The sequence below is a fragment of the Typopeltis vanoorti genome, chromosome 13 (assembly GCF_054136105.1).
Source record: "Typopeltis vanoorti isolate ZY-2024b chromosome 13, IOZ_Tvanoo_1.0, whole genome shotgun sequence".
In the NCBI taxonomy this organism is placed as follows: domain Eukaryota; kingdom Metazoa; phylum Arthropoda; class Arachnida; order Uropygi; family Thelyphonidae; genus Typopeltis; species Typopeltis vanoorti.
This window is the reverse complement of record NC_143561.1, coordinates 89,592,960-89,616,693: the sequence shown is the minus strand read 5'-3', so window position 1 is coordinate 89,616,693 and position 23,734 is coordinate 89,592,960. Positions and strand designations below refer to the sequence as shown.

The 23,734-nt window shown below is 36.6% G+C and overlaps 1 protein-coding gene across 2 annotated transcripts in view; it reads right to left on the bottom strand.

The window, feature by feature from the left end:
• The window catches only part of LOC150100350 (tetratricopeptide repeat protein 29-like), a 267,893-nt gene that overhangs the window by 91,832 nt on the left and 152,327 nt on the right, over positions 1-23,734 (bottom strand). For both annotated transcript variants that reach the window (XM_090402521.1, XM_090402520.1), the window contains exon 8: positions 1,099-1,190. In XM_090402521.1, coding sequence (XP_090258647.1) covers positions 1,099-1,190 — 92 coding nt within the window. The remainder of the gene's footprint in view (positions 1-1,098; positions 1,191-23,734) is intronic.

The window sequence follows — 23,734 nt, the reverse complement described above, 5'->3', positions numbered from 1 at the left end:
AAAAAGTTTTAAACCTATTGTATGTGTAGGGCAAAAGGTTTTAGATAATTTGGAAACTCTGCTCTAGAGACTAATCATAATCATTCTCATCGTATGTTACGCTTTTGCGCAGGCCTACACATTTTACAGAGTAAGCTTCCGTAACCAATAATCCTGGGGAATAGGTTGGTTGCTCCTTATTCCTGGTGGTATTCCATGTCTGTCAAAGCGTGTGTTCACGGGGCCGGTTTGCAGGAGGAAAAACCCCAGGATAAACTGGGGGAAAAAACCCTGCTGTCCACGCCCAAGACTGGCTAACTTGGCTATGGCTAAGGAAGATCCTTAAGTGCCTCATGTCACCGACAAAAAACCCCAGGATAAACCGGGGGGGGAAACCCTGCTGTCCATGCCCAAGACTGGCTAACTTGGCTATGGCAAAGGAAGATCCTTAAGCTCCTCACATCACTGACAGGAATCGAACTTAGGTCACTCCTTCCCCAGGCATATGTTTGCGAAGTGCACAGCCACTAGACTAACTGCATGGACACTCACGCTTGTATGCTCTTTCAAGTGACTACATAAAGAGAATAACAAAACAAATATATTATGGGTGTTCTATTATTGTTAGAAATATTGGCTAAACATATGTACAAATTCACCACCCAATATGTCACTAGAGAAACACACAGTCATATAAATATATTCGCCGTACACAACACAACACAAATTTCAAACCATTTCAGACTTCTAATATTTAGGGTGGATGATCTCACATTGGGTGACGAACTTCATATAGCATCTAAACACATTCACAAACATCCAGGATCACAGAAGGATTCAAACCTTCATGCTGGCTGGAGAACACAGACTATCTGCTCAACCAAACAGGTTGCTAATGTAAAATAATAGAAATAAGAACTACTATTTTAGTTCTTATTTCCTGATTTCAACAAAAATTAAAATTGCTCAAAGATTTTCTCTCGGTATTAAATGTTAATTAAATTTCATCAAAATTACTTCATCTATTTTCAAGATGTATGATATGGATGAATGGAGAATGATAGCTAGACTTCATGAAAAAAGCATGCTGACTGCCTGGGAATGCACACAAAAACTAACCTTTCATATACTTGAGACAGAGAGAGATATGCTTGGCAAATTCCTTCATTATCCCCGAGATGTTCACATATAGAAAGAAATTTCCCAAATTCCTAAAAAGAATAAAAAAGTACAGAATATGAATTATTACATGTAATATATTACATATACATGGATACGCACAATAATATCTCAATTATTTGAATTCATTTGCTGGTTGGATATATAGTTTGGTGTGAAGTTTATATAACTGAGAGATATATATACATGTGTGAATTAACTAATAATTATTCTTACTGATCAACAGTAGTATTTCTAGTGATCCATGCATTCAAAAGACTCACCGTGGGAGGCCAAACTCTCACAGACCATATACCTATCATACCAAGCATTAAAAACATTCAGTATTGGAGAATTCACAGCTACTGTAATGCATTCCATTCTTTATTCACCACTAACCTTGCAAAAAATCTTCTTTTCATTTCCATTGACATCCATATAAACTTTTCAAGGATATCCTCTCATTCTCTCCACATCTTATGTGTGGAGAGAATGAGAAATGGTCTTGACAGAAGTATGGTCAACTTGTACGTCTTTCCATCATATTATTTCTTCTCTTCCCATCTGACATGCTCTGCAGAGCACATTTCCTTAATCTATCCTCATACTCAACATTTTAATGTCCTGAGACATTAAAATGTTGAGTATCTCTCTCTCTCTCTCCCCCTCTCTAATGTTTTTTTATCACCCAATCTGCTCAGAAATGCAGATATGTATGATTAGCGCCCTATATAATGGAAATATCACCTCCTTATCCTTAATATTCCCAAATATATGATATATCTCCATATCTTACAACTTTTGCAATACATTCCTGAAGTTCATGTTATTATCTATCTCCAATACAATGCATCTCACTACATCCATTACAATACAACCAAAAAAAAAAAAAAAAAAAAAATCAAAAGTAACAAAATCCACTCAAAAATAATCAAAATCAACAAAACCATTGAACCAAAACTAATCAATAATACATGGGAAAAAAAAAGTTTCCATAATCCAAGGCCATAAATGTCCCCAACATTCATGGCCTTGACAGCAGCATAAATGATGTGCACATTACAATTTACAGTCACTCAAAGGATTTATTACTGCTAACATAACTTAGTTGGCAATTTTAATAACTAATATCTGCTTTAACTGTTCTAAACTATCCAGGCACATATGCCACTTTTATAATGGAAGGAACTGGCATATGTGCCTGACATAAAAGTCAGAGAATGCCAAACCTTGACACTCAACCCACCCAGCGATCTGCTCAAGCTTAAAAATTCCTCACCAAAGTATGCTGCATTCATTTGCTGTTTCTACCACTCTCAAAATTCTGACATTCACTATGAACTGATTGATTATTTATCTCTAGAGCCTGATTTTTTGCAGTCTAAATGCACAAATACGAGGTTGGTCTGAAAAGTTCTCAACCTATCAATTAAAAAATGAATTTATAATTTCGAAATTATATTATGTTGAAAAATAATCTCCCTTAAGACTAATACATTTATTCCAGTGATACTCCAGCACCATCATCCCATCCCTGTAGTGGTTCTCAGTAAGATTTGCAAAATACCCCTCTACAGCTGCAATCACCTCAGAAGTGATTACAGAGGGAGTCAAATCTGGGAAATAGGGTGAATGTTCCAACAATTTATAGTGCAAATCCCTTAATTTTCCCATTCCAAAACACCTTTGTGGACAGGTACATTGTCCTGATGAAAGATGATTTTTTTCTTCTGCAAACTGGATCTTTTCTCACGAATTTTTTCATCTAGTCTGGTTAAAAGATCAGAATGATATTTCTTGGTTACTGTTTTACCCTTTTCAAGATAATTAATAAACAAAATGCCTTTAGCATCCCAAAACACCGATGACATGACTTTTCCTGCTGATGGAACGACTTTGTCTTCTTTGGTGCTGAACAACTGGCTTCTGTCCACTGTTTTGACTGCTGTTTGGATTCTGGTGTGTAATGGTGAATCCAAGTCTCATCCATAGTAATAAATTGACACACAAAATCAGTTTTATTCTTGTTAAAAGGCTCCAAGCACTGTTCAGAGATTTTCATGGGAGTGCATTTTTGATCTGTTATGAGCAAGCGCAGCAGCCATCTTGCACAAAGCTTTTTCATTTGCAATTCTTCATACAAAATATATCTTACGCATTCTTTTGAAATGCCTTTTCACACATTTTGACTCGCTGGTCATCCAATACCATATCATGCACTTGATCAATGATTTCTGGTTTTGTTACACTTTTTGGACGTCCTTCAGGTGGATCATCTTCATGGCTGGCACAGCCATGTTTATACTCAGCAGCCCATTTCTTAATTGTTGAAAACGAAAGAGAAGAGAGTGTCTATAAACTTTTATGAACTTCAAATGAATTTCTTTTGGTGTTAAACCTTCTTTTACAAAGAATTTTATAACCATATGATACTCAATTTTATCCATTTCAAGGGAATACAGACAATACTTTTGCTTCAGACAGCTGTATAAAACAAACTACTTGATAGAATGATTTGCAATTTCACATGGATGCTTATGACAGATGTACCAACTTAGAAAAAAAAATCTTGCCGATAGTGTTGCCATCTGTGGTCAAGGCTGAGAACTTTTCAGACCACCCTCATAGTGATATCATCTTTCTTGGAGAATAAAATTTTGTTCTCTAACTCCATGGATCAAGCAGCAGTGATGACAATGCTATTAGCAGTGACCTAATAAAAAGCGTCCACTACCTATCAGAATATCAGATAACTATCACCATCCTGTTAGCATTGAGTTTTTTCCTAACCAGCTTTCCTTCCAAATACACTGTTTGGAGGTTAGTTCTCCTCCTTGTCCTCTGGCATTACAATGGTGCAAAATAGAATAACCTCTACGTCTTCTAATTTTCATGGTCTGATTGCTGTTTTTGTTTTCCTGATCTAAACATCTATGCTGACTGAATAATATAAATAATTCTATTGGAATTAAGGCCTTCAGTAATACATGAAAAAAATGTAGCATATAATAAGTGGCTAAAGACCAAATCTCCAACTTCACAATTAGCCTGCATTACAGCTTGCCACAGATACAAAGAACTATCAACAAATCCAAAACCGATTTTGAAAGGGCCCAACAGAAAAACTTTCCTCCTGTTCAAATGTCAACAGAATCATCTGCCCCTTACCAGGATCACTGGGCTCAGCGTCTTCTCAGTTATCCCATGCTGCCACTCTTACCCATCCTTATTATAGCAGTATCACCCAAAGAAGGGCGACTTCCGGAAGAACATCATTATTCTCTTCTGCCTCATGCACATAGGCTTGTTTCTATGTTGTAAGTCAAGTAGGAAAGATTGGTAATATAGGAACACCAATTTTTAGCACAATAGGAGGGATAACTCAGGACTATATATATAATTTATTTGTACTTCTGTTATTTACGATGAATAGCCCACTTCATGCTTTCTTTAGTCTTTTGTCAGAAAAAAATCAGATGACCCCTAAATAACAGAAGTAGAAATAAATTATATATATAGTCCTGAGGTATCCCTCCTATTGTGCTAAAAATTGGTGTTCCTATATTACCAATCTTTCCTACTTGACTTACAACATAGAAACAAATCTATGTTCATTCCGTTCCCAAAAAACGTGATAAAAGTGAGCTAAAAACTGCTGTCCAATTACTCCCACTTCAGTGAGAGTAATTGGACAACAGCCAGCAATTGCAACAGTCACAAGCTTCTTTTCTACATGACATGATTAGAAGATCCTCTCCTCAGAGCTCTTTTAACACTCGAGCACTCCAGGGATCTTTACTTTCGATCAGTATTTTTGTCCATTTTTATAAATGATCTCTCACAGAACTCAAATCCTATCCATAGCTCTGCTGAGGATAGTGCTCTCCATTCAACTTTTTATTTTGATAAACTTTATAGTGCACAATCATTAGAAGATCAAGATCTTCCATAATCAATGACTTAAACTCTGACCTTCTTCCTATCAGCCAGTGGAGCAAGGATAACTTTGTGATGAACTTCAATGTTATTAAACAAAGACTTCTCTACTCTCTAATCAGATCTCTCTACTTGAGTAATTTTAATTTACAGCCTTTCCTGGCATGAAGCCATCTTAACCACAGCATCTTAAGCCATCAAAACTTTTCTGTTGAATCTATTACTTTTCACTTATATAATTGCTGGCATTGTATAAATCCCAAATCCAAAAGCCCAATCTTGGAACAAAATATTTTTTTCACATATGGAGTGGCATACCTAGAAGAAGATAAGCCAATTAATTAGTGATCTCCTTTCTGACAGACTCAGTCTAGTCATTTCTCATAGATTCTGTTTCTGCCTTATCTATAGATATTTTCATGGATAATGTTTGGTTAAACTAGCTCCACATTCATGACTTTGAGAATATGAGATCATGCCCTAAACACTTTACATAGATTTGACTGGAAAAGCACCTGTTGTTTACATCACACCAAAACATGGTATGAACGTAAATTTAAGGAGGCCCGTTAGATTCTTATCAATCAACCTAATCTTAACATGCTCACTGCCACGCTCCTCAGGCATAGTTTGTTCTCACACGCCAAGAACTTTTGCGTCTTCAAAGTCACTACGAGCAATCTCATAGCCGGCTTATCAGACAGAATTTTGTTTCATACGCCAACTATGAGTAATCTCTTGTTTATTATTTTAACGGTATAATAGAACACAGAAACTAAGTAAATAATTAATTTATTAACTTGATGCTGATATTTCGCTGGTATTATAACCAGCATCTTCAGAGCACAAAAACACTGTTTGTCACAATACGCGAGACTAAAACAACATGGTGTACTTAAACAAAATTGTAGCAGCAACACAAAGACTAGAGTCCTGATTTTGGCGCCCTCTATCTGAAAAAAAAAAAAAAAAAAAAAAAACGCTATCATATATTACTAGAGTCCTAGAAAAGTGCTAGTTTTTTTTAATATGACTGTCTCCGAGATCGTCGGCAAGTTAATACAGCCATATTTGTTGGGATTTGGAATGTGTTTTAGGGCTTCTGTCGCCTCTAAGAACAATCTCTCTGATTTATATGGGTTTCTGTGTAGTACTTTTGTGTTTTTCCAGTTGATTCTGTGTGCAGGGGTATCCAGAGCATGGTCTGCTAGGCCCGACTTCCCATAATGATAATTCCAGACGTATCGTTTATGTTCGCTGATGCGGATATTCACAGTTCTTCCTGTTTGACCATAGTAGGCTTGATTGCATGAGCAGGGTACATGGTAGACTCCTGGATGTGATAAAGGAGGAATGCTATCCTTGGGTGAGCGTATGAGGGTGGCTAATTTGCTACATGGTCTGAATGTAGTGCGTAGTTTATGTTTATTGAGAATTCTTGAGATCTTTTCGGATGTGCCTTTAATGTAAGGGATGGTGACTGTTTTGTTGTTGTTCTCTGTGGTGGATGGTGGGAGGGGTTTCTTAGGAGTGTTTAGTATTTTGTTTATTTTATGTGGATTGTAGCCGTTGGCCAAGAAGGTGTGGCGTAAGTGAGTCAGTTCAGCAGTAAGAGCCTTGTCATTGGAACAGATTGCTCTCGCTCTATGGATTAGCGTTTTTAATATGCCATATTGTTGAGAAGGATGATGGTGTGATTGTTTGTGTAAATATCTGCCTGTATGTGTGGGTTTTCTGAAAACTGAAAATGATAAGGAACCATCTGGGAGACGTGTGATGAGTGTATCCAGGAAGGGCAGACAGTTGTTGGCTTCCAGTTCCATAGTAAAGTGGATTTTTGGATGTTGGCTATTTAAATGTGCTTAGAATGTTTTCAATGTCTCAGGGCCATGTGGCCAAATAGCAAGCACATCATCAACATAGCGTAGCCAAAGTGTTGGTTTGAGAGTGGCTGTATTGATTGCTTGTTTTTCCAGGTGTTCTATGTAAAAGTTGGCTGGGGGGGGGAGCCCATGGCTGTCCCATCAATTTGTTTGTATATTTTCCCTTTCCATGTGAAATATCCTGCATGTATTGTGAATTTGAATAGTTCAAATATATCAGGGGGGAAGTGTGACTTCAGTAGATTGAGGGTTTCTATTAGTGGTACATTTGTGAATAGTGAAGTGATGTCAAAGCTTACTATTAAGTCTGAGCTTTTTAGGGTGAGGTGTTGTAAGATGCTTTTTAGGTGTGCTGAATTTTTGACAAAGGAGGGAGAATTGTTAGTGAGAGTGGCTAGTAGCTTCGCTAAATGTCTAGCCAGTTTGTATGTGGGACTATTTATACTGTCCACAATTGGGCGTAGGGGTATGCCTGGTTTGTGAATTTTTGGTGATCCATAGATCCTCGGTGTTTTAACATGGAAGGGTTTGAGTTTGTTAACTGTGTCTTTGGGCCAGGAAGTGACTTTTTTTAATAATTTTCGTGCCTTATTCTTTTGTGTGTTGGTGGGATTGCGATCTATAATTTTGTATGTTAACTGATCTTGTAATAGTGTGTGCATTTTGTTTTCATATTCAGTTGTGTCCATCACCACGGTTGCATTTCCTTTGTCTGCTTTTGTTATGGTAATCTGGCTGTTGTTGTGTAGCTCTTTTATAGCAATGAATTCCTTATGTGGGATATTATTTTTGGGAGGCTTGGACTTGATTAGGATGTTGGCCACATCTAAACGTATGTTGTTAGCTATTGTTGGAGGCAGGTCGTAAATTCCTTGTTCGATGGACGCGATTATTTCGGCTTTTGGAACTTGCTTGGGAGTTATAACATTCTTAGCACATTTAAATAGCCAACATCCAAAAATCCACTTTACTATGGAACTGGAAGCCAACAACTGTCTGCCCTTCCTGGATACACTCATCACACGTCTCCCAGATGGTTCCTTATCATTTTCAGTTTTCAGAAAACCCACACATACAGGCAGATACTTACACAAACAATCACACCATCATCCTTCTCAACAATATGGCATATTAAAAACGCTAACCCATAGAGCGAGAGCAATCTGTTCCAATGACAAGGCTCTTACTGCTGAACTGACTCACTTACGCCACACCTTCTTGGCCAACGGCTACAATCCACATAAAATAAACAAAATACTAAACACTCCTAAGAAACCCCTCCCACCATCCACCACAGAGAACAACAACAAAACAGTCACCATCCCTTACATTAAAGGCACATCCGAAAAGATCTCAAGAATTCTCAATAAACATAAACTACGCACTACATTCAGACCATGTAGCAAATTAGCCACCCTCATACGCTCACCCAAGGATAGCATTCCTCCTTTATCACATCCAGGAGTCTACCATGTACCCTGCTCATGCAATCAAGCCTACTATGGTCAAACAGGAAGAACTGTGAATATCCGCATCAGCGAACATAAACGATACGTCTGGAATTATCATTATGGGAAGTCGGGCCTAGCAGACCATGCTCTGGATACCCCTGCACACAGAATCAACTGGAAAAACACAAAAGTACTACACAGAAACCCATATAAATCAGAGAGATTGTTCTTAGAGGCGACAGAAGCCCTAAAACACACTCCAAATCTCAACAAATATGGCTGTATTAACTTGCCGACGATCTCGGAGACAGTCATATTAAGAAAAAACTAGCACTTTTCTAGGACTCTAGTAATATATGATAGCGTTTTTTTTTTTTTTTTTTTTTTTTTCAGATAGAGGGCGCCAAAATCAGGACTCTAGTCTTTGTGTTGCTGCTACAATTTTGTTTAAGTACACCATGTTGTTTTAGTCTCGCGTATTGTGACAAACAGTGTTTTTGTGCTCTGAAGATGCTGGTTATAATACCAGCGAAATATCAGTATCAAGTTAATAAATTAATTATTTACTTAGTTTCTGTGTTCTATTATACCGTTAAAATAATAAACAACATGTTCGACGAACACATAAGTCTGTCCACACGTTTACGAGTAATCTCGTATCACCCCACCATTACATGCATTGACGACTGTGTTTATTGCGTCTAGTCTCTAAAAACCTTCAGTTTTGCCATGATCAGTAAAAGAAAACTTACTCATAAAGAATTAGAAGCTTACGCTAATATGAGAAATGATGAATTTAATGAATTCATCATCGCAAATGGAATGATAAGAGGGAAGTTCTTTCCATTTCAAATATGCACAAATTTGAAATGGTTGAAGCAAGAAATCGGAATGGTAAAATTCAATTAAAACCAAATATCATTAGGGACTATAATTTGGGTATGTCAGGCATCGATCTTTCTGATGAAATGCTTTCTTACTATTCCACCTTAAGAAAGACAATTAGATGGCCAAAGAAATTGGCAATACGTATTTCTGATATATACATTCAAAATGCGCATAAATTTTATAATATAATTACTGGAAATGCAATGCTGCATTAAAATTTAAAGATCAATTTATCTCAGTTTTTGTTGGAATGGATGATCTTACAGCATCACAGAATATCAGCAGGATTCGGGATCTTCATTATTTGGAAATTTTACCACCTACAGAAAAAAGAATCGCCTGACAAAGCCATGCCAAGTATGTACACGAAATAAACAACGATGCGAAACATGTTATTGTTGTTTTAAAGTGTATCATTCATAATTTGAATAAATGGGTTTATATTTTATTGATTTCATTTTATTATTTTTATTGATTTTATTAGTTTTAATTTGATTTACAAATTACGGGTTAACTCGTGCTTGGCATAGGAGGTCTGTAATCGACATATGAGTATATTCGTAGTTGGTTTCTGAGGCACATATATAATATACTATATTTTAGCTGAAATTATTTCCCTTCTACCAAGCCCCCAGACATGCTCTTCGCTTTATTCACAAGTGAAGGGTCCAAATTAAGGTACCTATACTAAGGGTTAACTTGTGCTTGGTATAGGTGGTTGGTAATTGACATACGAGTATATTCGTAGTTGGCTTGTGAGGCTCATATACCAACAACAAGTATACTCGTAGTTGGCAGCGAACGTGTTAACAATAATGATGGTTTAAAAATCCCAAACATATGGAAGGCACATATTCTACCCACTTAACCTTTCTCCCTAAGAGTTCATTTTAAATAGAACCATAGGTAATCCAGCATCCTAAATCTACGATAACAATTGTCATGTTAAATTAGGACATCATTTTTACTGTAATATAACATTTTCATATAGATAAAACTATCTATATGAAAGAATATTTCTCTGATGCTGTCTTAAACAGAATATAGCTTTGATGTAGTTATTTTATTTTATTTCATTTATTTACTGTAATTTTATTTTATTTTCACTAGAGGTCAGACCAGCAGAATAACCGTTGATCAAATCATTGTCTCTTCAGCATACTATGCGAAATGTAACTCATCTTGTACTTGTATATTTGTATATACTCCAGATGATTACCTTAATGTGAAGGTCGAAATGTCGGGAAATTAAAATATTATTATTATACTTATTATTACCCAAGACCCTATATAAAATGATCTAGATGATGTGTTTGAGACATTACAAAGCATCGAAGTTTGCAACTTTAATTCCTTCACAAAAAGAGCTTCCTTCAAACACAGTTTGCTTAATGTAGCCTTTTGTTCTGTTGAGTGCTACCATGTGATTCCTTTGTGAGCGAATTGAAAATATAAATGTGTACCTACTATGTACCTGCTTTCTACTCGAAACAGCTAGTTATACAAACTGCCACAAACTGATTTGTCTGAATTTGCAGCTGTAATCTTCAGACATAGTGTTCATCCTTAGATTTTGGACACTAGTGTAGTATTAAACCTGTAAATAAATGATATCTCTCCTCGAACAGATGGTTTGGGGACAGATATTCAACTGTCTGTTGATAATGCAAAGCCAGCAGAAGTTATCAAAAAGGTGGGGGGGGATATAAGTACAATATGTTATTATTATTACATGATGTATCCAAGGGCTCATCATTAGAGGGCATGCTACTCCACTATACACAACTCACTATCTCCCATACTTAATCCTCCAACTACCACTGCTGCAACACCACGAATACCATAAACACACAATGCCATCTACTACTTACTACCATTGACAATAGCATTTTTGTCTTTAAATTGTATGTCTTCTCATGGCTGATTTGCTGTATGCAGGATGAAAATCCCAAGTTTCCAGGACAACAACCCTGCTACCTCCATGCAAGCTTAACTAACTCACCTTCAATTGAAAAAAGCCCATCTAAAGATTCCTCTCGTCATGATGAGAATCAAGCTCAGGTCATTTCCAGTTGAAGGGACATGCATTGCCATGTTGTTTTTTCTAATTGCACTAAGGAGGAACACAAAGTTAAATTTATGGTTCTTCTGCATTTCGGAATACTGAGACAGAAGGCTATCTAGTGTTTTTTTTTTTTGTGGGGGAGGGGGTATGTTTCATTGGAAGTAGCAGAGGGATCTCAGAGTGACAGTAACCAAAGTACTGAGGTTCTGGGAACATACTGCAAAAGTGACTTTACAACATAATATAGAGTATTTCAATTCCTATTTTCTCTAGTCACTGACAAGCAGACTAGAGAGAATTGTTCTCTTGTATGAGGCTTTGTTCAGACATAATTGGTCTACTGTATGTGTGTGTGTGTGTGTGTGTGAGAGAGAGAGAGAGAGAGAGAGAGAGAGAATCTGGTTGCCTAATTTACTTGGCAATATAGAAAGCTTAGAAATGGTGCTGAGGCAGGTAGTTTTGTTAATTTTTGGGCTATGAATGCAGGTTATGGTGAAGTGTAAAAGTCACAGAACATTGACAAATGATTGGGACAAAATATTAAGACAAATATCAGAGGGAATTTTCAAAGGGTAAAGATAAGAACAAGCTAGTTGGAAGTTTATGCACTTGATTATACAATAAATTAAAGATACCTAGAAATTATATACTTGGCTTAATCCTTTATCCAAGTGTAAGCAAACAAAGTTTGCACCTGAACTATTTTCAGGACTGGGACAATTCGTATATAGAAGCTAATGACTTCACATCACTTTCCTTAGTATCCCATAACGCAAAGCACATATCCTCACAGATATGTATAATGCTATGCATTATCAGAAGGGTCACTACCCAGACTTGTTTCGACCTTTATTGAGGTCTCATCAGTGGGAGTCAGACCCAGAGGTGATACCAAGGTTGGTACCAAGGCAAGTGATGTGAAGTCATTAGCTTCTATATACGAGTTACCCCAGTTCAGGAAATAGTTTGTTTGTTTGCAAACTATGTTCGCTTATACTTGGATAAAGGATTAAGGCAAGTATATAATTTCTTGGTATCTTTAATTTATATGATAAGAACAAGTGGTAATTCAGTAACTTCTCACATTTGTGTTCACTGCATTAAGAATGTAGTGAACACAAATGTGAGGAGCTGTTTTTTGGCATGGAGAATGGGGGGTGTGTGTGAATAGAATGTATTGTCTGTGAATATAAGTACTGTGAATAAATTTATAATGCAGAATGATAGGTATTGTGACATTTAGGGTATATACCTATTGCAATGAGTGTTTTGATTCCACAGAGATGTGCTTATTATTTAATAATAACTCCAAGACCACTAGTTAAATCAGTTTTTTCTTTAAGAAAAATCACAAATGTAGCATACCATCTTGAATCTCTTCAATTTAAACTACCTTTATTCCTCAATTCATTATCTATATCTATGATAAAGTGATATCTGATATCAAAATTGGCGATTTTAATCTTAGCTCTTCACTTTATGCAGATGATATACTTCTGAATAAATCCACTACAAGTCTGCAAGATTCCCTGATTAAATTGAATAACTGTTGTAATAAATTTGGTATGAAAATCGGCAATAACAAGACAATGAAAACAGACAGAAACGTTGAAAATATCAACTGAATCGTGAGAGAACCAATAGAACAAGTAAAACATTTCAGCTACTTAGGCACAGTGTTTTACTGAAGATGGTAAATTAAATATGGAAATAGACAACAGAATCAACAAAGCCAGTATAGTAGGAAGTCAACTGAATAAATTTATATGGAATAAGAGAGAAATTAGTCAAAACACTAAATTGGCTGTATAAAAGACAGTGTTCAAATCAATTTTAACATATGGATCTGAGAGCTGGGTTAGAAATAAGACACTTGATCAAAGACTGGAGGCTACAGATATGAGAATTCTGAGAAAGATTTGTGGAGTGAACAGATAGCATCAATGGCAGTATCGTATTAAAAAAATGAGGATATTAGGAAAGAACTTGCCATTGTTAACGCATTCAGGAATGTTAGCAGAACTATTCTCGGATCGTATGGGCACTTAAGCAGAACGGGAGAGGAAAATTTAGCAAAACAAGTGTTCTTTGCTAAGTTGGCAGAAAAAAACAGAAGAAGATCAAGATGTAGGTGGATTGATAAAGTGCCTTAGAAATTACAGAAATATAAGCTCTGATGATGTTGGAGTCTTGACAGATAACAGATTAATTTGGAGGAAAATTGTTGATCAGAAGTTAGTCAAGGTGTAACTTTTCATTTAGTACTATCATATCCTACATCCCCCTGAGGATTCATATCAGGAAATGGATGATGATGAGATTTCTAGCTTCATCAGTTTTTCTTTAAGCAAAATCACAAATATAGTATACCATCTAGAATCTCTTCAATCCAAAATGCATATTCTTTGCATTTGTAACCGAGCTGACATCCATTATAATTTTTCCACAGCACCAATTGATTCATACCTTTTTGCAGTAACTCCATAGGGAAACTGTTCCTTATCACCCTATATCTAACTTTGCACAATCTGCAACCTGGTTGACCAAGTTGCTGTTTCAACCAACAGACTGGGTTGAAATCCTGCTTTGGGCAGAGAATGTTATGAATCTTAAATGACAGGAGATAAATTTTATCATCCACTGTGAGATCATCATCTCGCTTATACTGTAGGCCTGAAGCAGCTTGAATAGGTTCCATGCTTGGTCTCTAGAGCTGTATTTTTTATGCTAATTCCATACAGGAGAGGTTGATCAATCTATTGCAGGGGTGGTCGACTACATGTCCTTTTGGAGCCATGAAAAATCTGGTGAGATTTAGAAGAACTACTCACTTACTCCCATGCAACGGTATGGGAGTAAGCGTGTGTGCATGGCGAGAATGTAAGACTTTTGGCTAATTACACACCTAATTTTAAGGAGCATACTAAGAAAAATAGATACAAGGAAGGCCTCTACTAGTAATTAAGTAACAAAAATTATTGTTTCAACTTTAAAATTATTTTAATTGTTCAAAGTAAGTAGACATTTAATGTGTTTCGAATTAAACTTTTTTATTGCAGTAATTTTTATTGACCCTGTTTTTCTCTCTTCTCTTTTTATTTTGTTCTTCTTTTTTGTTCTCTCCTCTTCTCTTTTTGTTTATTTTTTCGTGGTAGATCATGAAGAGCCACCTGACATGTGGACATGAGCCGCATGCAGCTTGAGAGTCACACTGTGGCCACCCCTGATTTATTTTGTTAATACTAAGGGCAGGCCAAAAGTTGAGAGAAACTTGTATTTTTAGATTATTAAGTCATTAGTTTACTCATGATGCTAATGTACTAGGTTTTTTAATCATTTGAGGATAAGTGAGAGCATTTTCCCATATCACTGTTATACAAACTGAATTTTTTAGATTAGTCTTTCATACTATTTTCTGCTACATAGTTTAGTAATTATGACATATCTACCTTATTTGTGTAAGTCATAATTTTATTAGGTTCTGACCTATTCATAAAATGAGGACAAATTATCAAGACAAGTACTTCCCTTATCAAAATGATGTAGTTCTTTATAGAGTGTCAACGCTTTGTCTGCCCATTCATCCCTGAACTCAGTTTTATAATTTCATCAACTTTCCAAGATTTTAATTCCTACTTCAGAGATAGTGATTAGTTTAAAATTTGATTCATCTCTTTTATATCATGTTTGTTACTTGCAATGAGATTATTTCATCCTGTTCCCATTCCTTTAAGATCCTGTTTATCTCTATCCTCAAACAAACACTAGAAAAAGGCAATATCAATTTTCCTGCATATTCCAAATCCCATTAAATGTTAGTGATACGTTTGCACTGCAATAACTCGAGTGCATCTCTCTCATGCACTTCTGTACTGTCACCTATTCACAAAACAACATTAGGTCTAGATGGACTTGATGTTGTGGTGTTAATTCCATCAAATGTCTGTGACATATTTTCATTACATGTTGCATGTCTTTAGTGCATCTCTCTCAAGCATCTCTATACTGTCACCTATTCACACTGTAACATCAGGCCTAGATTGACCTGATGTGGTGTGAATAGGTCAGAAACTAATAAAATGGTCGCTCAACAGTTTAATGACTTTGTAGTTATTGCCTGTCTACTGACTGTATTCAGCAAGATTATTCTTATATAATCATTATTTCTCTTATTCACTATGCAACAGGACTCTCAAGAATTATTATTATTATTATCATCCTACGACCCCATGGAGTCACAAGCACATGTAGGAGGTCTCTTTTGTCATACAGATCATCATATTTGCCTTAAACATTCAAACTCTGCAGACACCATGCTCTCAGGCAATGCACTCCAATCATTCACAACTCTCCATGCAAGAAACCTGCTTCTCACTCCCTTGCTCATACTTTCCTTATACTGCTTCCAGGGATGAATTCTTGTTCTACCCACTATTTCATGATAAACCTCTTCAATGTTAATCCTGTAACAACTCCTTACCAACTTTACATCTCTTTTATATCATTCCTCTTCCTCCTATCCACTAGACTTTGTAAATTGCATTGTCTCAATCTTCTTCATATTCAACATTCCGGACATCAGAAACTATTTTGGTCAACTGTCTCTGGACCGTCTCCAACATAACTTCATCCTTTTGAACAACAGGTGACCAAATCTGTGCACAGTAGTCCATATGTGGCCTTATACAATGGAACCAGAATCTCATTACTTCTACCAGCCAGAGTCTTCTGCATCACTGTCAGAATTCATTGTGTTGTCCTCACAATTATTGCAATGTGACCTCCAAATTTTAGATCCTTATCTGGCATCACCCCAAAATCTTTTATTTCTTCTTCCTGCAACAATATATCTCCACCAAGAAAAAATTCTACAACCCATCTCTGTTTTCCAAATTTTAAAACCTTATATTTTGCAACACTGAACTGGCATCCGCATCACTCGGTCTATTCAAGTCTCCTGGTAAGGCCACAACATCTGCTCTACTCCTCACAACCTGTCCCAACTTTGCATCATCTGCAAACAACTGTATATCTCCATTCAAATCTTCCCAAATATCATTAACAAACAAATCAAACAGCAATGGCCCTAAAACACTACTGAGGTACACTACTAGTGACTTTAAAGTTGAAAGTTTTTGAAAGTTTTTTTTCACTTGGTTAGAGTATAATAAAATTGGTTTAATCCTTTATCCAAGTGTGAGCAAACAAAGTTTACTAAGCCTGGTATCTCCACTTGGGCCTGGCTCCCACTGAAGAGACCTCAATAAAGGTTGAAACTAGTCTGGGTAGTGGCCCTTCCCTTAATGCATAACATTAGACATATCCGCAAGGAGATGTGTTTTGCATTATAGGAGATACTGAGATAGGAGTGTTGGTATCTTGCTCCACCTTTGCAACGAGTTGCCCTGGTGTTGTACCACCTTACCCCAGTCCTGAAGATACTTTCAGGCGCAAACTTTATTTGCTCACACTTGGATAAAGGATTAAACCAATTTTATTATACTAGTGACTTTCTTCTTCTGGGATATTGCTCCCCCATACACAACTTGTCGATACCTATTAGACAGCCAATCTCCAATCCAATGCACTAGTCTAATATCCCATTCTCTAGTTTGACTATCAACTTATCATGTGGTCATCTATCAGAAGCCTTTGCAAAGTCTAAGTATACTACTACTACTACTACTACTGTGTATCCATCTCCCATGTCCAATGCTACTATCACCTTATTGTAATAGTAAGTAGATTACTGAAACATAATCTACCTTTAGCAAATATGTGCTGTCCATCAAAGATAATACCACTGTTGTCAACCCAATTCTGGATCCTGTTTCTCACCAGCCTTTCCAACACTTTAACTGCAACACCTGACACAAAGACTGGCCTATAATTTGATGCTTGAATTCTGTCACCTCCATTATGAAGTAGTACAATCTTGCCTTCTTTCCACTTCTTTGGAACTTGACCCAGTGTAAGACTCATGTTAAAGAAATATGTCACAGCAGATGTCAACTCCCTGGCACATTCCTTTAAAATGCATGGCGATATATCATATACCTTATTAATATCAACTTTGCTCATTTCCCCATATACCTCTTGCTCATTCACAGTCTTCCTCCTTGTTTACTGCTCTCAAACTCTCCATGATATAACATTCACAAGGAGGAAAGATCTTTATGAACTGCTCAATAAATATCTTAACTATATCCTCTACAGCAGTTGTCTGTTTAACATTTTGTCCATTCAGTGTCATCCTACCATAATCATTTATTTATTTATTTATTTGCTGGCTACATGGCAAAAAAACTCCTTAGGGATTTTGATTTTTGGCCTCACTGGCTAGCTGCAGCTCATACTGCTCTTACCAACCGAGTCACCCTCTTTGTTTGTTCTTTGTAATAGTCATGAAACTGACTATTACCACTCATCTTATGTTGCCTCCATAATGCTGTCTTTCTCTAATGCATGCTTAATCTCTTTGTTCATCTACTTCAGACCTACCTTATTTAACTTTCTAACCCTTGGAACATATTTAGACATTGCTTCTACTAGACAGTTCTTAAAAAGCAACCAAGCAGCATCAATCTCCTTTCCACCAAACTCCTTGTTCCATGCTGTAGCTACAAGCTGTCTCCTGAGTTTCTCATAATCACCAGCCTTGTAGTTCCACTTACACATTTTCCTCACATAAGTCCTCACATGGTAGGCAACCACCCAGGTAATCACTTCATAGTGTCCGCGTGGTTAGCCTAGTGGCCTTGCGCTTTGCAAGGCCACTAGGCTAACCACGCGGGGAAGGAGTGTCCTAGGTTCGATTCCCGTCAATAACGTGAGGAGCTTAAGGATCTTCCTCAGCCATAGCCAAGTTAGCGAGTCTTGGGCATGGACAGCAGGGTTTTTTCCGCCAGTTTATCTGGTGTTTTTCATCCCGCAAGCAGGCAAACCAGTCCGAGGACACACGGATTACAATCAGGAATACTGACCCAGCCATAGGTCTGATTCGTCAGCCTATGCCGGTTCCGGAGCCCGGATAAAATTTGGGGGGAAGGGACTAGATGGTACTGTGAACTCCCGTAAAAAGGGGGAATGCAGTATCATCACACGAAATTTATTTTTACTTCATGGTCACTCTCATCAACTGGAAGGAGATTTGACACCTCATTTATAATAACATCTTCTGATGAGATTATCAAATCCATGACCCTCAATCCTTGTGTTGTCCTCTGTTGCATACTGCTTGAGGTAGTTCTGCCTCAAAAACTCAAGAAACTCATTTTCTTTACTCCTGGTTGCTATCTCGTCACCTCCAATCTATATTGCCATAATTAAAATCATTCATAATGCTCAACCTTTTCCCATTTGCTTGGCTAATTTGTTTATATTTCCTGGTCACTTTCCTCCACCTTATCAAGTCTATAGCAACATCCAACAAAGTATTTCATTCTATTCACCGCTATCATATTGCTTCAAACCACTATCACTATTTTTCCCTTGCATCTCTACTTTATATAGACATAACTCATTTTCTGTCATCAATAGCACTCCACCTCACTTTTTACTTTTTCTATCTTCACAAAATACATCAAACCATTCCATCTCTATTCCTCTCAGGATGTTATTCTCATCCAACCATGTCTCACTTATTCCAACAATTTTTGGATGAATGAACTCAATCAATGCAACTATTTCATTTCCCTTGTTTCTGATACTTCTAGCATTTGTATACAAATAGCAGTTCATTCCTGAATCTATAAAGTTTCACTGATACCACTTATTAGATGCGACTTCTCCATACTTAACTGGAGTCATTTATTTTTCTCCTTATTCATCTTAAGAACCTTCTTCAAATCCAATTATTTTTCCTTAATTCCAGGTCTCCTCTTCCCTTTCTGTCTACACACACGCGCACGCACACACACACACACACACACACACACACACACACACACACACACACACACACACACACACACACACATTTGTATCCTCTTGGGACATCAACCTTTCTCACACTGTGTTCTCCAGTCCACCCTGAATCTCCCCATTTCCCTGTTTGTCCTGCACACTTGTTCTTTCATTCTGTACACTCAGGCTGCCTACTTCTTCATTCATAAGCACCACTTCAATCTCTTCTTCCTTACTTTCCTGCTCTTTCTCATCACTTCTTACTTGCTCAGATTCATTCTCTACTCCTATGATTCTCCTTTCCAGTAGCAGCAGCAGGTTCTCCAAATGACTCACTAAAACTTCAAATGCAATCCATCACTCTTATACAGTTCAATTCTTCCATCCTTCAAGCTCACTTCACACGTGAACAAACTGCACTCCTTTCTCTTCACACATTTCTGCTAACATATTCATAATTATTGCTCTCCATCTCATCTTATCACTGTCATATCCAGAGAACACACTGACTACCTTTCATATTGCACTATTATCTTGTATCCTTCTCAACCTTCTGATATCCACTCTTACATTCTCCTTGTTTCTGATCAAGTGATTTTTTCTTACTACCACTACCAACTCCTTTGCTTGCTCACTCCTCATATCCAATGCCTCAATCATTTTATTCATTTTACCTCCTGGAAAACAAATCTTATACATATTCTCATAATTTCCTTTAGCTTATTTCAAGCACTACTACTACTACTTCACTGCATTTTCATAACAACATTTTTTTTTTCCTGACCATGCTAGAACACTAACTTTTGTCAGTGTTCTAGCATGTGCTTTATACTGTCCTTTTTTTTCAAAAGTCCTTTGCATCATTTTTTTTCTTTTTTGTGGAGCTCTTTCTAATGAGTTGGCTCATCTATTTAATGCTCACCATATTTATTTTTGTAACTCTGGGAATGCCCACTCACAAGTCGTACTGTTTCCTTTAAGCACCTATTAATTGTTTCTAATGCATTTCTGACTTCTAGAATCTATAAACATTCTATAAACAAATCATGGCACTCTCCAAGCTGTTTCCCAAGTTTCTCACAATTATACCCTTATCATATCATATACCCTTTTTTAACTAAGACCCTGCATGCCTATTCAACTGCATGATTATTCACCTTGATATTCACCTGACAGAAAGATGGTCACCTTATTTATGGTGAGGTGGCATCCTGTTGCTTCTGTTATATCCTCTAACCAGATCTGATATCATTTTACCTCGAGTCTTTTCCAATCACATGCTGAAACAATTCAAGAACTTATAGAATTGTCAGCAATTCTTTAAGTTCCTTTTCTTTATTTTAATGCTCTTTGTCTACAAAGCTTCTCCATAAATTTAAAATCACCCATAATGATACGTTGCCTTGTATCCACTGAGGTATTTTGCCAATATCTTTCATAATAGCTAAGTGAATCCAATGGCCTATGACAACTACATATTTCATCTGTTAACCTCAGTCTTCACCCTCAGATGGCTTCGAATCCATTATCTCCAAAGTCACTATTGCTACTATCTGCAGTCTTTATTGTTTTCCTTGTAGGATTCAATTTCTCTGCTATCATTAGCAATACAGTCCAATCCTTTCTATTCTCTCTTCTTCATAAAAATAATACTGTTCTAATCCCATAAGTATATTTTCATGTTGTCCAAGTCATACTAATGCCAATAATTTATGCCCAAAATATTTGCCACAATAAACTCCATTTCTTCCTAACACTTCTGGCATTATAAAAAAAAAAGGCAAAGCATATGGCTAATCCCAATTTGTAATATCCATTTATGGTTTGTTTGGTTCAAATGAGCAATCTATAGTTTACTTCTTTTTTTTTTTCTGATTTTCTACACTATTATTCATTGATCACTCAGTTATATAATGAAAAGCAGGGTTTGAAAGATTTTGTGCTAGCTCACCAATCAGGCATGAAAATGGGACAAGTACCATGTCACATAATTGATGCTGGCCTTGACATATTTTTTTAATACAAATCTTGCACTTGGTCAAGTTCCTAAGGAGTGGAAGGAGGGCAAGATTGTGCCACTTCATAAAGGAAGTGATAGAACTCAAGCGTCAAACTATAGGCCTATCAGTGTGTCAGGTGTTGTAGTTAAGTTGTTGGAGAAGCTTGTGAGAACTAGGATCCAGAATTGGGTTGACAACAATGGTATTATCTTTCATGAACAGCATGGACTTACTAAAGGGAGTTCATTTTTAGTAATCTCTTTACTTATTACAATAAGGTGACTGCTTTCATGGACAGAGGAGAAGGATACACAGTAATATACTTAGATTTTGCAAAGGCTTTTGAGAGATTACTGCATGATAAGTTAATCGTCAAACTGGAGTGGATGGGGTTGGATATTAGATTGGTGCATTGGATTGGAGACTGGCTATCTGATAGGTATCAACAAGTTGTGTATGAGAGAGCAATATCCAGCAAAAGAAAAATTACTAGTCGTGTTTCAAGAGTCTGTTTTGGGGCCATTGCTGTTTAACTTGTATATTAATGATATTGGTGAAGATTTGGATGGAGATATTCAGTTGTTTGCAGATGATGCAAAGTTGGGATGAACCATGAAGAGTAGAGATATTGTGGCCTTACAAGAAGACTTGAATAAATTGAGTGATTGGGCACAGGAATGGGGATGTGAGTTCAATTTTGCAAAATGCAAGGTTTTAAAATTTGGAAAATAAAAATGGGATACAAAATTCATGCTTGGTGAGGATATATTGTCGGCAGTGGAGGGAATAAGAGATCTGGGAGTGGTAGTGGATAAGGATCTGAAATTTAGGGGACACAGCCAAAATTGTGAAGACAACACAAAGGCTTCTGGGAATGATGCGGAGGTCACTGACTTGTAGAAATGGGGAGATTCTTGTTCCATTGTATAAGGCTTTGATTAGGCTACACATGGACTACTGTGCCCAGATTTGGTCACTTGCTTTTCAGAAGGATGAAGAGATGTTGGAAAGGGTCCAGAGGCGACTGACTAAGGTAGTTTCTAACCTATGGAATGTCGAGCATGAGGAAAGATTGAGAAGATGCAACTTGCAGAGTGTGGTGGACAGGAGAAAGAGGGGGAGGTATGATAGAGACCTACAAGTTAGTAAGGGTTGTTATAGGATCAATGCTGGAGAGGTTCTACAGAAAATAGTATATCAGGGGAGAACCAGAGGTCATCCCTGGAAACTGAATAAAGAGGGTGTGAGTAGAGGAGTGAGAAGTAGGTTTTTTCATGCAGAGTTGTGAATGACTGGAATGCCTTTCCTGAGAATGTGGTGCCTGCAGAGAATTTGAGTGTGTTTAAAGCACAGTATGATGAGCTGTGTGTTGATAAAAGGACCTCCTAGATGAGTTTTTGACTGTGGGGTATTGGGTAATAATAATATCATAGTCACACATTCAAATAGCAGACCTAGTCAATTCATGAGCTTTTGTTAAATACTATTGGCTAGTAGCATTTAACTAAAGCTCATGTTAAATGAGACATTAATTAAATTCATACATTTTTCAGTAATACATGATGATAAACAATAAACAGTTTTATTCAGTTCATAAAATACGTAAAGGTGTACATACAAATCTATATAGTACAATATAAAAAAATTATACTAGATATAGATGAGAGAGAGATAGACCAGTGACAAGATGGAAAGACCAGTGAAGCCAGAACAGGCAAATGTCTCATCCTTGAAGAGAAGAAGAAGAAACTAAATACAAATATTATCATTAACATAATAATATTAGGAAACAACTTCAATAGTTGAAAGAAATTCATTATATACAATTCAAAATATTTTGGTGTATCTTCATTCTACTAAATTATGTAAAAGAATCAAAAGAATCATGCAGATTATCAATGACACAAAGCCACGATAGCCATTAACAACTAATATCAAGGATAATAAGAATGGAAACAAAACACGAACATTAAAAAAAAAAAAAAAAAAAAAACGTTTGGATTACATTTTGTCTGCTGACAAAATATAACCCAAATGAATCAATATAAAGAAACTCTATATTTTAAGAAAACATGAAAAAAACCTTTAAAACTTATTTCTCAACTTTTACAGTAGCTATTAATGGTTCAAATTCTGCATATTCCATTACCGAATATGAAATAAGAGCACAAGCAGTATGCTGCACATCTACTTTAGGTTACTGTGTTGCAAATGACTGGTTACTTCATGGTATGCCTCTGCCCTAAGATAAAATGGTGTGTGTGTGTCCAATTTTCTGCTGGTTGTATTCTATTACAACAAACTCAGTGCTAATCATAGGTGAGATAAGTAAGGTAAAAACAGAAAAGAACTGTTTGCAATAGAAAACATCCCATGAATAAGCAAGTTAAGGACCAACAACAGCATTGCCATTAGGGGTGGCAGTGGCCTTTGGCAAGGTCTCTCAAACTAAAACACCATAGAACCCCT